Source organism: Delphinus delphis, chromosome X, assembly GCF_949987515.2.
Source record: "Delphinus delphis chromosome X, mDelDel1.2, whole genome shotgun sequence".
NCBI lineage: Eukaryota > Metazoa > Chordata > Mammalia > Artiodactyla > Delphinidae > Delphinus > Delphinus delphis.
The window spans coordinates 3,474,004-3,489,079 of record NC_082704.1 but is presented as its reverse complement, the minus strand read 5'-3'; the positions used below and the strand labels follow the sequence as shown (position 1 = coordinate 3,489,079).

The window sequence follows — 15,076 nt, the reverse complement described above, 5'->3', positions numbered from 1 at the left end:
GCTGTAACTGCAGCATTAAGTAAAACAGACCAGAATCCTCATCTGCTGGGGGCTCGTATTCTGGTAGGGGCTTGTATTCTGGTGGGAGCTTTTATTCTGGTGTGGAGGGTGGACAGTAACAACAGGTTATCTGGAAGGTGGTAAGTGGTAGGGAAAGGAGACAGAGGGAGAGAGAGGGGCAGAGAGAGAAAGAGAGGAAGGAGACAGACAGAGGGAGAGGGGGAAGAGAGGTGAAGGGACACGGAGGGACAGAGGGAGATACCATGAGACCATTGAGGTTAGTTGGCTTGAATTTAAAGAGAGACACAATTGAGGCCATGCTGTAACTTTAAAATTTGATTTTTTAAATAATGCCACCTTTATGTAGCTTTATTTGAAGGGGTTGTGTGTGGGGGGTCTCAGAGATTGCTTGCCTAGATGAGTTTTCCTAGCTATGTTTCTTACTCTAAAACTCCTTCTCTACTGAGACTGGGACCAGTCTCATCCAACCTGGTTTCTTGAAAAATAGAGATCACTTGGACTCACTTTTCCCTGGATGGAAAGGATACTGCCCTGTTAGGAGATGTCAGCTAGAGCTGGTCCTGCCACTGACTCAACGCTGGGGTCTTGTCATAGTACCCTCTCTAGGCTTTCCTGCCATCTTCTCGGTAATAGGAGAAGACTGGGCTTAAATCATCACAAAAGTTTTTTTCAGGATCAAAAAAGATAGAAGTCTACCTTTGGTTAGATTCCTGAAATTAGCATATATATAGGGAATTAAGTTTCAGTTTTCACTTTAAAGCCAAGGTAGCCCAAATTCAATGTTTTTTAAAATAAAAAGGATTGAAGCTTGATCTTTAGGGGTTTGGGGCAAAATACACTATAACCAAAAGGGTAGCTGACTTTTGTAAACTTTACTATAGCTTCTAATTATTATTGAACCCCATTTAGACCAACAGAGATATTTTATAGATGAAGATATGGATATTAGAGACAGCTCAGGGCCTGCACTCACCCATCTAGTACGTTTTCTACAACTGTGCACAGGGTCCAAATGAGACAGTATTTCCATGTACTTTACTTTTTAATATAAATTTATTTATTTCTTTATTTTTGGCTGCGTTGGGTCTTCGTTGCTGCATGCGGGCTTTCTCTAGTTGTGGCGAGCGGGGGCTACTCTTCATTGTGGTGCGTGGGCTTCTCATTGCGGTGGCTTCTCTTGTTGCGGAGCACGGGCTCTAGGTGCGTGGGCTTCAGTAGTTGTGGCACGCGGGCTCAGTAGCTGTGGCTCGTGGGCTCTGGAGTGCAGGCTCAGTTGCTGTGGTGCACGGGCTTAGTTGCTCCGCAGTATGTGGGATCTTCCCAGACCAGGGCTCGAACCCCTGTCCTCTTGCATTGGCAGGCGGATTCTTAACCACTGTGCCACCAGGGAAGTCTCTCCATGTACTTTTTCAAGAGAAGCTTTATATAGCTAGATCACCACTGGCCATGCACTGTCCCTGTGGTAGTTAACTTTCTTCCTAGTATTTCTAGGGTCAGACCTAATTTGTAGAAGAATTGGTTGTGGCGTCAGCATTCAGTTATTATCATTTCATTATTGAAAAGGATGCTAATAATTTGTTAGCAAATATGTCATGTACTGTTCTAAGCCCTTCATGTGTATTACTTCATTTTGCCCAACTATGCTGTAGTAAGATAGAGATAATAGCAACCGAAACCCAGAGAAGTGAAATAATCTACCCAAGGTCAAATAGTGAATTGCACAGTCGGGATTTGAATGGAGTCGGCTCAGTACCTGTGCTGTTCAGTGTCATGCTGCTCCAGCTCCTGTACATTTCAAGGGTCTGTTGCAACCTTTCAACAAAGAGAGGCTCACTGGTGACATTTGAAAGCAAACCTCATCATGGAACTAACCCATGTTACCCAGACCCTTGGATTTCTCAGCTTTGTACTCAATCCAGCTTCTAATAGTAGCGTCTTCTAGGGTAACTCTAAAAATGAGGGCTTTAGACATAAAGACTGCATACTATTGGATTCTGTTTATATGAAATATCCAGAATGGGTAAATCTATAGAGATAGAAAGCAAATATGTGATAGGGGCTGGGGGAATGGGGAGTGATAAATGATTACTAATGGGTATGGGGTTTTGGGGGGGAAGTGATGAAAATGTTCTAAAACCAATTGTGGTGATAGTTGTACAATTCTACAGATATACTTAAAACTGTTCAATTGTTCACTTGAAAGGGGTGTGTTATATAGTAGGTGAGTTATAGCTCAATCAGATAGTTAAAAATAAGGGGAAAAGGAGGACCTCCCTCTGTTAAATTTAGTTCATGTTATTTATGTTGAAAAAATATTTATTTATTTGGCTGCGCCAGGTCTTAGTTGCGATGTGCGGGATCTTTAATTGCAGTATGCGAACTCTTAGTTGTGGCATGCGGGCTGTAGTTCCCTGACCAGGGATTGAACCCAGGCCCCCTGTATTGGGAGCACGGAGTCCTAGCCACTGGACCACCAGGGAAGTCCCTATTTAGTTCATTTTAAATTGAAGTTTTTAAATGAGGATTGATGAAAACAGGAAGACTCATCTTTCTTTTATGGTTTATAAACAGGACCGTGAAGACTGAGTCGATTATATAACCCAGCATTTGAAATGTCTTATGTTGACTTGACAGTAATAACTTAACATGTGTTTGAAGACATTGACTTATACGATAAAAATGTTTTAAATATTATAGCATCTGATTACTAAAAGTAATTCTATATCCGTTCCTGATGAAAATCCCCCAAATATGTAATATTGTTTAGCCAGTAGAATAATTTCAGGGCAGAAACATCTGACTTGCTCTATCCAGTCCATCTCATCCATTCTGCTGTCTCAGAGAATAATGGGTTATTTGACTGGATTTGAATTTACGATTAGAGAGGTTTTTTCCAAGGCTGTATTGTCTGAACTATTTTGTCTGCATTTAATTCATTCTAGAGTTATTCATTAATCTTTTTTAAAAAGTTATTTCTAATTTTAGATCGTGCTACCTCTTAATAGTTTCAGGTCTTTTAAGTTTAGTATTCCTTTCTATAAAGAAGTATTTTATTTTGCCCTAAGTGTTCATGTTTAAGCCTCTGCAGTAGTTTCCTAGTTCCAGTGTTCTGGGATTTGGTGAACTGATACACAAGCTCAGAGCATCATCATGTTTCACAATAGTGTGTGTTTTGCACATAATCAGTCATTCGTTCATCAAATAGTTATGAGTGTCATCGTGTGCCAGGAGATAACCTTGACCCAAATGGACCCCCAGCCTTGCCCTTGGAGAGCTGAGCTCTGGTGGAGGAAGCCTGGCGGTGCTAATCTTGTAAGATTGTTCTCACCTGGCCATCTTGCTGCCTCTTTGTCCTGACGGGTACCCTCATCTGCATCTTCTTTCACCTCTCAGGCCTTACTTAAGGACATTGAACAGCAGTGCACAGCTATCAAGTCACTAGGTTTTGTTCCAAGGGGTAGTGATATTTTCCGTGGCATATTTTGTTAGTGAGTGGTTGGTCTTTTAATGAGCCTGGCAAAAAAGATCCTATAAATATCCACAGTCACCTGCTGAATTGGATGTGGTTTAACCACCAGTGACTTCGTATGTCTCTCTCGGTGTCATTAACTTTGATAAATAAAATAACCAAAGCACTACTTAGTTTCCTGTTGTTGCTATCATCTTCAAAAGTCTAAATAAACCCCTGGGTTACCAAGGTATTGTATGTATTCCGAATATGATGGTTTCATTTATGTCTGAATTGTGATGAATAAGCCTTATTTAAATGAAGTATATACTTTCCCTAGAAAATGCTGATTAAATCAAATCTTCCTAATTTGATTTCCATCAAATCCATGCCACTTTAACTTGCCTTAATTTAGAGAAAACAAAATTATTAAAGGGGAAAGAAGAGTGAGTTCAGCAGTCTCCCCTTTTTATCACTCCGCCTGGCTGCCTCTTAACTGTCTTTAAAAATTAAGAAATGTGGAAATTTGAAGCCTGTTGCACAATTAGTGAACATTAAGTTTTCTCCCATGACAGTTTGAAGGCTAGGAATAAAAATTCCGGGAACATGTGTGGTGTCTTCTGCTGAGCTCCCCCTTCTCTGGTCCTCCACGGTTCCCTGCACCTTCATCGGAGCTCTTTCCCATGAGCTGTGTTGTGGTTGATACTTCGTGTGTCTCATTCCCACTGGAGACTACGAGGGAAACAGGGCTTGTCAAGCGTACTCCTGCTTGTTCTCAATTGCAGTATGTTTGAAATTGCATACAATTCCATTGATACTGAATGTTGTCTTTCTTGGTAGAGTTTCCAGTATGGCCTCTGCACCGACTTCTAAATATAATTCACACTCCTTGGAGAATGAGTCTATTAAGAGGGTAAGTTGAGTTTTCAGATTTATCTGTGCCTCCTTCTCTCATTTCTCCTTTCGTATTTGAATATTAGGTGCTCATTCTGGGTTTCTTGAATTATTAATTTCATTATTTATTCACATAATGTAAATTCTGTGATACATGTGGTTTCATTAACCCGCCTTGTTCAGTAAAAGACTGATTATCTTATGTGTGTTCAGTGAGTTTTGTTTGTAAATCCTTTCACATAACTTCATTTTTGAGAACCTCTGACTTGTGAACTACTTCCAGTGTTACATTTAAGATACTAGGCAATCTCTTGCCCCTGAAAGCTTTCTGAAGGGAGAGATTGGAAGCCAGGGCCCGCTGAACAGGCTGTTAACACCTTCCTAAATATTGGTGTTATTTTCTAATTATGAGGATAAAAGAGTTATAGGACCAAAACAAATACAGCATTAACAGAAAATGGTTCCAAGTGTCAAGGAGAAATTGTGTAATTAGAGGGAGATATTGGAACAACTATTGGAAAGGAGGAATTTTAAATAAGCTTTATTCGTGGCCCTTTAAGGCTTTTGATGCATATTACTGATTATCCGCCAGAGAGATTCATTTACACATCCACAAGCAGTGTAGAGAGTTACCCAAGCAATCAGAAGGGAGCCAACTAGTGTCTTTTAATTTGTATTTCCCTGAGTACTAACAAGGGTACCTTTTTTTGGTTTTGTTTTGTTTTAAAGGTGTATTTCTTGTCCATTTGTAATTGTTTTGTGAAGTGGCTGTCTGTGTCCTTTGCCTATTTGTGTTTTGGGGTGTTTGGGGTATCCTTTTCTGTTGACTTATAAGCGTTCTTTATAAATTATGATGATCAACTCTTAGTAATATGTATTATTCTTTATAATACATATCATAATAACATATAAGACTTTTTCCTAGTTTACTGTTAGCCTTTTAATTATATTTATGTGTTTGGATTTTGGAATACAGAGGTTTAAATTTTTATGTAACCACATCATCAGTCTTTTCTTATATTTTCTGCTTTTTGTGTCCTGTTTGTAAGGACCTTTTCATCCCCCCATTATAAAAGTCTTTATTGTATTTTAGTATTGTTATGGTACAAGGATCAGTTCTAAACACAAGAGAAACTTCAAGAAGGTAATTGTAAGTCCTTGTGTAACGTTACTCTACTGTGAAAGTACATCTGTTAATCCCATGTTTTCCTGTGTTAATAGACATTTGTTTCCCTTATGTTGTGGCTGAATTACGCTTTCTTCTCCTGACCCAGAACTGTGGTATTTAAAGGCTGTATGAATATTAAGTTTGCTCGTTATACTTGTTTTTAGTTTGAGGCAGTGTTAAAGGAGGATGATAATTTCTTTGCAGTCTTATCGTTTATATAAAACGTGCGGTTTTTGCTCCTCGTTGAAGAAGGCATTCCTGGCTGGGGACAGTTTGCCTTACCCTCTGATTTATAAACTGCTTAGCTTACAAGCACTAAAACATGTTGAAAATTAGCTAGGAATTTTCACTTTGTACCTGAATAAAAAGACTAAAACCATTAAAAATCCAGCAGAGCCCCCCTCTTTGACAGCTTATCTCTCACCTAAATACACAAGCCACGTTTCTCTTGTTTCAGAATACTTTACATTTGCGTAGCCCTTGGTAATTCTCAGAAGTGTGCTTGTGTAGTTTGTTTCACTTAATATTCACGAAACTCCTTTGAGGCAAGGATTACTAGCTTCACACATGAAATAATTGCAGCGTGACTTTGGAAAACAACTAGAAAAAAATGAATGAAAAACAGCGATGAAAAAACCTTTTGCCCAAACAGATGTTAGTGATGTGCCTGGCGCTGATCCGCTGGGGCGGCTGAATAGATTGAAAGACTCCTTTCCCAGGCATCCAAGTCACATGGCAAATGAGCCTCTCAGAACTCACCTTCACTTTTAGTGGCTAATGCTTTGCCTGTCTGGCAGAGCGGCTGCGGTGATTGAACGAGGACCATGCGTGGGGAGCCAGGCCTAGAGACGCAGTAAAGTCACGCGAAGAATCTGTGCGTAGATGGTTCCCAAGGCCCCTGTTGGCTCAAAAGTTCAATGACAGGCCACCCCGTCCTCTTATCTAGTCACCTACATGAAGAAAGATCTCAATAAAATAGGAAACCCAGTGTGTAGTAACTGGTATTTTCTGGTGTCGTGAGAAGATGCTGTAATTACTGTTGCTCAGTTAAGGCCCTATTGAAATCAAGTTTTCATTCCTTCTCTCAACAAAATAGGACTAAATACTTAATATGAAAAAAAAGCTGCCACAGTATATGTGTACCTATAGAATACACTTAATATTTACTTTTTATCACTTTCCTGAACACTGTTAACTATAAATTGCTTGGAAGGGGTGTTTAATTAATATCATTGAAAAGCGTGCTAATGTTATTTACAGACTGAAAGTTAACACAGCTAATGAATGTTGAATGCTAAGTTTAGTTTTTAGTCGTTTGGATTTTCTGTGCCAATTTTCTGTAATGGTCACTATTTCTCTAATTTTTTTCTTTGAAAACGATATCTCTGTTTGGTTGCTCAAAATCCTATGCAAATGTAATGTCATTACTCCTGATGGCAGCATTTTGTTTCCAGACTTCTAGGGATGGAGTTAATCGGGATATCGGTGAGGCTCTTCCTCGACTTCCAGGAGAAACCCGCATCACTGGTAAGGAGCCTGTGAAGTTAGGATTTTCGTACATTGATGAGAGGTCCAGCAGGGTCAGGTGGCTTCAATCCCACGGACTCTTTAGAAGTTACATTTCTTGATCAAAGAGTTCTCTCAAGAGCTTCACGCTCTCCGGGATGGTGATATTTTTTTCCTCTGTACCAAAGACAGAATTATTTTGGAAAAGAAATGTGGATTAGCTCTTGAAAGTCTCTTATTGGAGCTCTAAGCTCTTATGGTTTGAGGTGATAAGAACAAAATGGTATTAAGGTTTTCCCGTCTATGATGTATGCTTTAAAATGCCTCAACTCAGAGGCTTAAAGTCCAAGTATTGTCTTCTTTGAAATATAGGAGACCACAGTGGTTTAAAATACCTTTGATTTGCCAGATAGCCGAAGTTAGTTATGTTGATGTCACATTCTGATTGTTGGCTTATTTTCTTCATTATAAATTCATATTACGAGGAAGGTATCTACTTCGGAAAGACTAGATCGTTCTGGCTTAACAATCCAGAAGCACCTGACAGCTTCTAAGCGAAGTGCTCATGTTGTGGGCATTCACATTTTTTATTAGAGTCGACATCCCCCTCTCAGATTCCCATTTGGTGATGATACAGTTACCATTGTTTCAGAGAACCTTTCGTTTGATTGACTAAGATCTGGGTTGTTTAGCTTAAATGGCTGAAAGCATGGTGCTAATCAGATTACGGTCATAGACGTGGTACCTGTGTGAATGAGTTAGCCATGCACCATGAGAAACTAGTCCATGTCCACGGACTTGCACACGTGATCCTAGTCTTGAAAAGGAAACCGGTGGCGTGTGTCCATCCCAATTTCTGGATAAGAACAAAGAGGATAGCTTCCTTTTGATGGTCTTCATTCGTAAAGTTTTGGTGCTCTGTATCAGTGCCAGCACCTTCACTGAGGTACTAACCGACTGAATGAGCATGAAATAGCCTGACTGGGTACTCTTCATTTAGCACCTGAGGAGAAAGGGATTTCAAAATTACTATGAATAAATAAATAGATAAATAAACAAATGCCATTAACACATTCAAGGACATCCTTGAAAGATAAGACAAAGATATATTTTATTATAACAACTCAACTCTCCTGATTTAGTTTCTCCTTATGTTTGATTCTACCAAAGATGTACTAATTTCTTGGCCATCTGTTTCATCTCACTTAATATGTGAAATGAATCTAGCTCCACTCTTCTCTGGCCTATTAAAAGAGGAAGAATAGACTATCTAAACATTTCTACCGCTGACACTCATTTATTAAAAACATCATGATGTTCTGTGTGGTTAGAGGTTTGTAGACCTCAAAGCCGATCTGGTGGTGAGTCTGTGAGACTGTCCTACGTGAATTGCCATCCTCTGGTTGAAGTCTGCAGTTCACGAGTTACCTTGACAACCACCTGAGAGTAGCAGCGTCAGTACCCTCTTTCACTTCTGCTCTCCAGCTGTTCTCACCTTGTCCCTAGGTAGTGGCAGCCCCATTCGACCTAGCATGGTAATGTAGAAGCATTGCCAGTGCTTGCTTTAGACCTTTTCAGTGACTTTTTTTTTATTGTAGTTATTCTTAGCCAAATAGTTTTATTAAATTAGTGCCATTTGTTGTGTATCTTGGTATATATTTCCATTATTTTAGGGTACTTTTTTTATCTTAATAGACAAAGAAGTTATTTACATATGTCCTTTCAATGGCCCCATTAAGGGAAGAGTTTACATCACAAATTATCGTCTTTATTTAAGAAGTTTGGAAACGGTAAGTAGAATCTAAGACCATAAAGATGACCCTAACTGTTAAAGATAATGCTAAACTGTTTCTCTTCTACCTTGCAACATTGACTGTGGGTCAGATTAACACGGGGGTATATTTGCTTCTCAACTCTCAATTTTTGGCTTTTGCAAAGCTCATTTAACACTAACACCTGTTTATGTAGGAATAGAGTGAATTAAAATAAGTTTTGTCCTTGATAATCTGGGGAGGGGAGTTTTGTAACTGTACCCATTTGCTAGTTTGGAGAAGTTAGTTAGGTGTAGAACAGTGGTTCTTTACCAGAAGCACCGATGAGAACCACTTGCGGCGCTTAGCAGCCACTACAGATGCCATGACGTACTGCATCCGAACGTTCAGGCTTGCGGTCCAGGCACAGCGGTCATTTTTTAAAACATCACAGATGAGGATGCTGATCTGTGTGAATCTGATGTGAATCCCTTGTTAAGGCCCACTGCTCTAGAACTTTCCAAGTGTTCAATTACAGAACACCAGGTAGCAGTTTAGAACTAGGATGACTATGTTGTGGCTTAGTGCCACTCTACCTTCTCATTCCGTGGCCATAAGATGTTTGCCATGGTATTTCAACGAATTGTCCATCGATGGGACAACGTGATGGAGACGAGATGCTCCAGAAGGGAAAGAAAGAACGAACAGCTGCTGAGGCTGTCCCAGAAGGGCCTGTGGTGGGTTGCCGTTGCCCAGGCCAGCCTGAAGGGGCAGCTGTATTTTGATGGGCTGGATGGAGGAGGGATAAATAGGGCCGGGGCACGTGGAAGAGGAGCCCAACATCAGCTTAAACGCAGGAGATGTTGGGAGTGTTGGGGGAATCTAGCTTTTGTTTGACTGCTTTTTACCTCAGAGTTTCTTCTAATCTAGATTAGTTTGCACCTTTGGATTTTTAAAAAGTTATGTTCATCTTTGTGTCCGAATTCTGAAAAATGCTGTTTATTACTGTTATTGCCTTAGCTGTGGGAGCCCACTTCTGTAGTGTTCCTAGACCCCCATGGGCCTGAGATTGGGCATTTTACTTATGTGACTCTCTTCAGGCTTCTAAGCAAGACTGGAGCTGAACAAATGTTTTAGTTTTCCAGAATGTGAAAGAAGATTCTGGAAATTAACAGAGCAGTGAGCTGGTTGTCAACCCTTGGCAACAGTTGGCAACAACTGTAGAATTTATCATTTGAACAGATGATTACGTACCCAGGAAAGAAAGAAACCCGTTGGGAGTATTATTGACAGACTGTGTAACTGGTATCAAGCCTTTAACTTGGAAGGGGGTTAAAGGGAAGGGGAAGGGGTTTGAAGCAGTCTTAATCGGCTAAGATACTGGAGTGAAGCCACTAATGTAAAATTGAGCGTAGCTAATAGTTACTTCATAAAAGCCAGTTGTATCGGTGAAGGATGGAAGAGGTCTGTCTTTACAGGGGCTCAAGTTTATTTGATCCAGTAATTGGATGGGATTGGTTAAAAAGTTAACATACCTGTAGGCTGAACGAACAAAAGTATAATATAACATTATATAATACTATACTATACTGTACTATACAATACAATACGGCCAGCCAAAGTGAGACTCGTTCGGTACAGCTTCCAAGTGTCAAATTGGGACACACTGAGAGACTTTGTGCTAATATATGCGAGAATCATCAAAAATCGAATTAGAGCAAGTTGTTGACCAGCCGCACATGCCTGGTTCCATTTCGTGCTGTCACTGGTGATGAACTGGGGAAATTATTTAAACTGCGGTGCCGTGACAAGATTGTGTCTGTTCTGTGATCTCAACTGTGGAGACCAAACAAAAACTATCTGTCGAAAAGAGGCCAGAAAGAAATACACCAAAAGGTTTAGTACTTGCGATAGTTGGACGGTGGAATTACGTATGCTTTTGTTTTCCTCCTCCCACTTGGCGTGAGCATACATTACTTTTGTAATTGGGCGACACTTGGCCAGCTTTATTTATTTCGTTTTCATACAGCACTCCAGAGGCCAGGGGTTAGCGCGGAGTGGGTGAATAAAATGCCCATTTGACGCTGACTGCTAATCGTTTTCTTCTTCTACCAAGTTTTACATAAATATTTTGACCAATTGGCCACATCGTTTAGTCCAAGTTTAAAAACAAGCAGTTCATGGCAGAAAACATCATATAAAGCAAGCCATTTGGGTGGTTATGCAGAAGCCTCAAAACACAGTCATCATAGTGTATCTCAAAGTCCCAAATAAGAACATTAATTGTGGATTCTGCTGCAAAATGTGAATGTTTCTCATGTGTTTGACAAAGAGCCGCCATCTCACTGGCCTTTTGAAGCGGACACCTGTGTGGTTCAGGTATGTAAACACTGCAGTGGGAGCACGGCCTGCCTCGGGAGTCAGCTGTCCTGTTTCGTCAGGTGTCAAGGGCAGGCTCCCTGCCCCTGATGTCCCGGGCAGTAGACGCACCGTGGTCCTTGGACTGTCATGCGGCCTTCTTCCCCTGGGCGTCCTTTGGGGTCTCCCCCGCTCCACTCTGAGCAGCGTACTTTGCAGTCTGAAAACTCTTGTTGGATCCCCATTGCCCGCAGCATAAAATCCACTCTCCTTCGTGTGGCAGAAAAATCCTTCTGACTTCCCTTGCCTCGACTCACACTGCTTCTCCCCGTGCTGTTGTCCAGCTGCACAAAGCCCCGGCCCCCTTCCCAGCACCTGAGGCCCTTCTGGGCTGTGTTCACTGGGCTTGGATGCCCTCTCGTCCCTCAGAACCCACCTCAAAAATCATGTCCTCCCTGGAGGCTTCGCCATCTTCCGCCGAAGGCCTCACTCCTTCTCTGTGTTCATGTCCCCATGTTCACACTTACTGCTGGGAAACTTACCCTGCCCACCGGCTCTAAAGGTCCCAACCCCCTCCCCCTCCTCCTCTCCCCCTTTCATGTTTGTTTGTTTCTCCTGAGCACTTGCCACTGCCTCCTATTTTGGATATTTCAGTGCTTTGCCTCGTTCCCGTCTGACCGAGGCCAGGGATGCTTTGTGTCTGTTCGCCGCCGAGCCGTGAGGCCTAGGATGGAGCGTGGCATGTGGCAGGGAAGGAATTCAGCTGTATTTATTTGTCACGCTCTCTGGCCTTCACTAGTGGCGAGACCTGGTGGTCCCGAACACCACCGTTGCGTTTGGTGTTGAGAAATCCCATAGCCGCCTTTTGACCTTGAGGGGTTTGGCTTGCGTTCTATCTCGTGACTCCAGTGGGGCTATTTAGGCCTGTAATACTCTGTCATCTGTGGACTCCCCGGGGGCAAGACGGCTTCCAGTTTCCCTCGCAGGAATACTTCGGGCTCAGGCGCTGTGGTGGGTGAGAAAGACAGATTAACCCTTTGTTCATTCATGCGGCCGTATCCATATCCCAGGAACACTCACTGAGCGCCCGGGTGAGTGCCACTGTGCCGGGTGCGCGACGCGGAGATGAGCACGTGTGGTGCAGTGTGGCAGAGCCCACGGCGGGTACATCGTTCCATGAGGTTACAAGGGAGAGGCGGGTTAACTCTATGCTGAGTCACAGAATGCCTTGTAGAGGAGGTGATGTTCCAACCAAGTCTCGAAGAACGGGGACCGTTTCCTGGACAGGAGGGCGGGAGGGAGGAGGCTCCACAGGGCGCTTTTGCGCGTCGCGGGTCTAGGGCTATGGAGGGGCCCTGTATACTGCGGCAGCGGCGGAGGGACGTGCCGGAGAGGGAGTGTGGAGGGGAAGGGAGGAGACGAAGCTGGAAGCCTCGCCAGCCTCTAGCATGTCATCAGTCACCATTCAGCAGTGTGCGTGTCACGTGGGGAACGACACATGCATTGCAGGAAGGGAGGTCGGGTCGCAGCGTGTGTGACAGATTGGGGGAGGGGGAGACTGGAGGCAGGGAGACCATCCAGGAAGTGCTCTCCGTTTTCCAGGCGAGCAGGTCCTAATCCAGCCCACGCTGCAGTAGAAAGGAGGGAACAGCCGTGAGCCAGGCAGGAGGATCTGGGTGGCATTTGGAGTTGGGAGTCGAAGGGAAGGCTCCAGTCGACAGTGATCCCTATGGTTTTGGGCTTGAGTGGTTGCAGCTGCTCTCATTCGTGGAAATAGACATCACAGGAGGAGTGGGTTGGAGCTGAGGCCCCGGGAGACAAGTCTGAATGTGCAGACTTAACAGCTGCTGAGTGCGAAGTGGAAATGGCTCAGGAGCCATTGGAAACACGAGTCTGAAGGTGCTGAAGTGATGGGCATACGGGTGTCCGTAACAGTCGGGTCTAGCCACAGGGTTACCTGAGGGGACCAAACGACCACCAGAGATGCGGCTGCGGAGGGAGCCTCTGGGGGCCCGGCTCTCCGGGGCGGGGAGAGGAAGAAGCCGCAGTCAGAGCAGAGGACAGGCTTGTAAGACAAGGCTTTGGTGGAAGTGGGGAGAAGAGCAAAATCTCTAGAAGGAAGGGAGTGGACAAGGGAGTGAAATGTTGCAAGGTTCAGTGAAATAAAGAAGGAACAGAGGCCCCGGAGGGTGGTCATGGGGAGGTGGCTGGGAGCCCCGGCGAGAACAGAGGCTGTGGAGACGGTCCCTCTCTTGCTCTTGCTTCCACTCCCCCTTCCACTGCCTGGTGGAAGCTTCTGCAGCTCCCAGGCCCTCAGCACACTTCTCTCTATTCATCCTCCCCACGGCTTCCTCCACTTCCCGGCTGCACTCACTTCTCTCCAGTTAGCATTGTGTGTCAGCAAAGCTCCTTAGGGCCTGCCGAGCTCTTGCCCACGCACTCAGCCCGTCTGACGGCAGCTGCCGGGCAAAGCAGCCACCGCCCGGCCCCTTCCCTAGTCCGCCCAGCCCGCTCCCGGTTTTCTAGCAGCGACCTTTCTTCGGGCCCCAGCTTCTCCTTTCTCACTACCTGCTGGAGATTCCTTGACTTTCCACCTGGCACCCCAGGTGCACGGCCGAGCCAAAACTCTCCTGCTTTTTCTCCTTGCCACTTCCTTCGTTGGGTGTTCTTGCTTCTCTTGATGGTGCTACTCTTCTTCTAGTCACCGTGGAGTCACCTCCTCCCCCTCCTCCGTTCTCCTCTGAAGTCTTCATTGTCCCGTCCCTGCCGGCATCTTCTCCCCACTGCGTTCTCTCTGGCTCCCACAGACATTCTTACAGACATTCTCCCCGCCCCCCACTTGGAAACTCTCAGTGGCTCCTTTCCTCCCTCATTTCAAATTCCTCAGTGTTCTTGGTCCTCTGCAGCTCAGCCCTGAGTCGCCTCCCCACCTCTCTCCTCTGTGCACCCCACATGCTGGCACAGGTACCCTACTCACTGTTCCCTAAACCGGCCCTCCGCTTCTCTGCCCTGGCTGTTTTCTCCACTAGAACTCACACATATTCATCCCCACCCATCTCTGCCATTCACACCCCCACTTTTTAAAAAATTATTTTGAAATATTTAACACAGAAAGTTTGTAAAGAATAACATAAACATCTGTGGATCTGCCCCCCAGCTGAAGAAATCCTTTTCCCCTCCCCATCAGCGGTAGATACCATCTGAAAGTTCCTAGGTCTCACTCTCGCGTCACTCCACAAACTCCTCTTTAAAAATAGGATGGAGTTCCGGAGATGCACAGATGAGCAGATGATAACCCTCTAGGGCTGCCGGTGGGATGAGCAGCGTGTCGTGTATACACTTTTCATTACCTGACAGTCGGAAACAGTATGTTCTTCCTGGATTAAATTCAAGGAGAAATTTGTCATTAGGGTTTCCTGTAAGAGGTAGGACCATAGTGATTTCATTCTTTAGGCAGAGTATTACCTAAGATTCTTGAATACCATTCAAGACCCTCTTTAAGGACAGGACACATGTTAACTTTTACTGGGTAAAGGTATTTCTGGGAGGGACTAGCAGGCTGGGGTCTGTTGACTTTGCTGTTTGATGATTTACCAGTGCGGAGATGGGACTTGGAGAATCAAGGTGGATGGATGGCCCTTGTATCTGCCTCTCAAATATCTGGTTCTGAAATGAGCATTGGGCAGGTGCGAGGTATTGTGCCTCCCAAGAGCTGGGCATCTGACACGAGTGGCAGACCTGTATTGCCTCCCACTTTATAACAAGCATGAACAAAAAGGGTTCCTGTAGTATTTTTCTTTTCAAAAAAATACGTTTGGAAACTTTTCAACATTGTCCTTTTTTAGTTCCTTCCGTCTAATGGAGTTAGCACCTTTTTTCATTTTAAAAGAGGTGAAATAATGCTAAAAAGACTATAATAAATGAACATCC

General features: G+C 43.8%; 1 protein-coding gene across 3 annotated transcripts in view; it reads left to right on the top strand.

Moving 5' to 3' along the window:
• Positions 1 to 15,076, top strand: part of MTM1 (myotubularin 1) — a 95,590-nt gene that overhangs the window by 21,039 nt on the left and 59,475 nt on the right. For all 3 annotated transcript variants that reach the window (XM_060002724.1, XM_060002722.1, XM_060002720.1), the window contains 3 exons: positions 4,310 to 4,382; positions 6,986 to 7,058; positions 8,733 to 8,827. In XM_060002724.1, coding sequence (XP_059858707.1) covers positions 4,320 to 4,382; positions 6,986 to 7,058; positions 8,733 to 8,827 — 231 coding nt within the window. In that variant the 5' untranslated portion in view covers positions 4,310 to 4,319. The remainder of the gene's footprint in view (positions 1 to 4,309; positions 4,383 to 6,985; positions 7,059 to 8,732; positions 8,828 to 15,076) is intronic.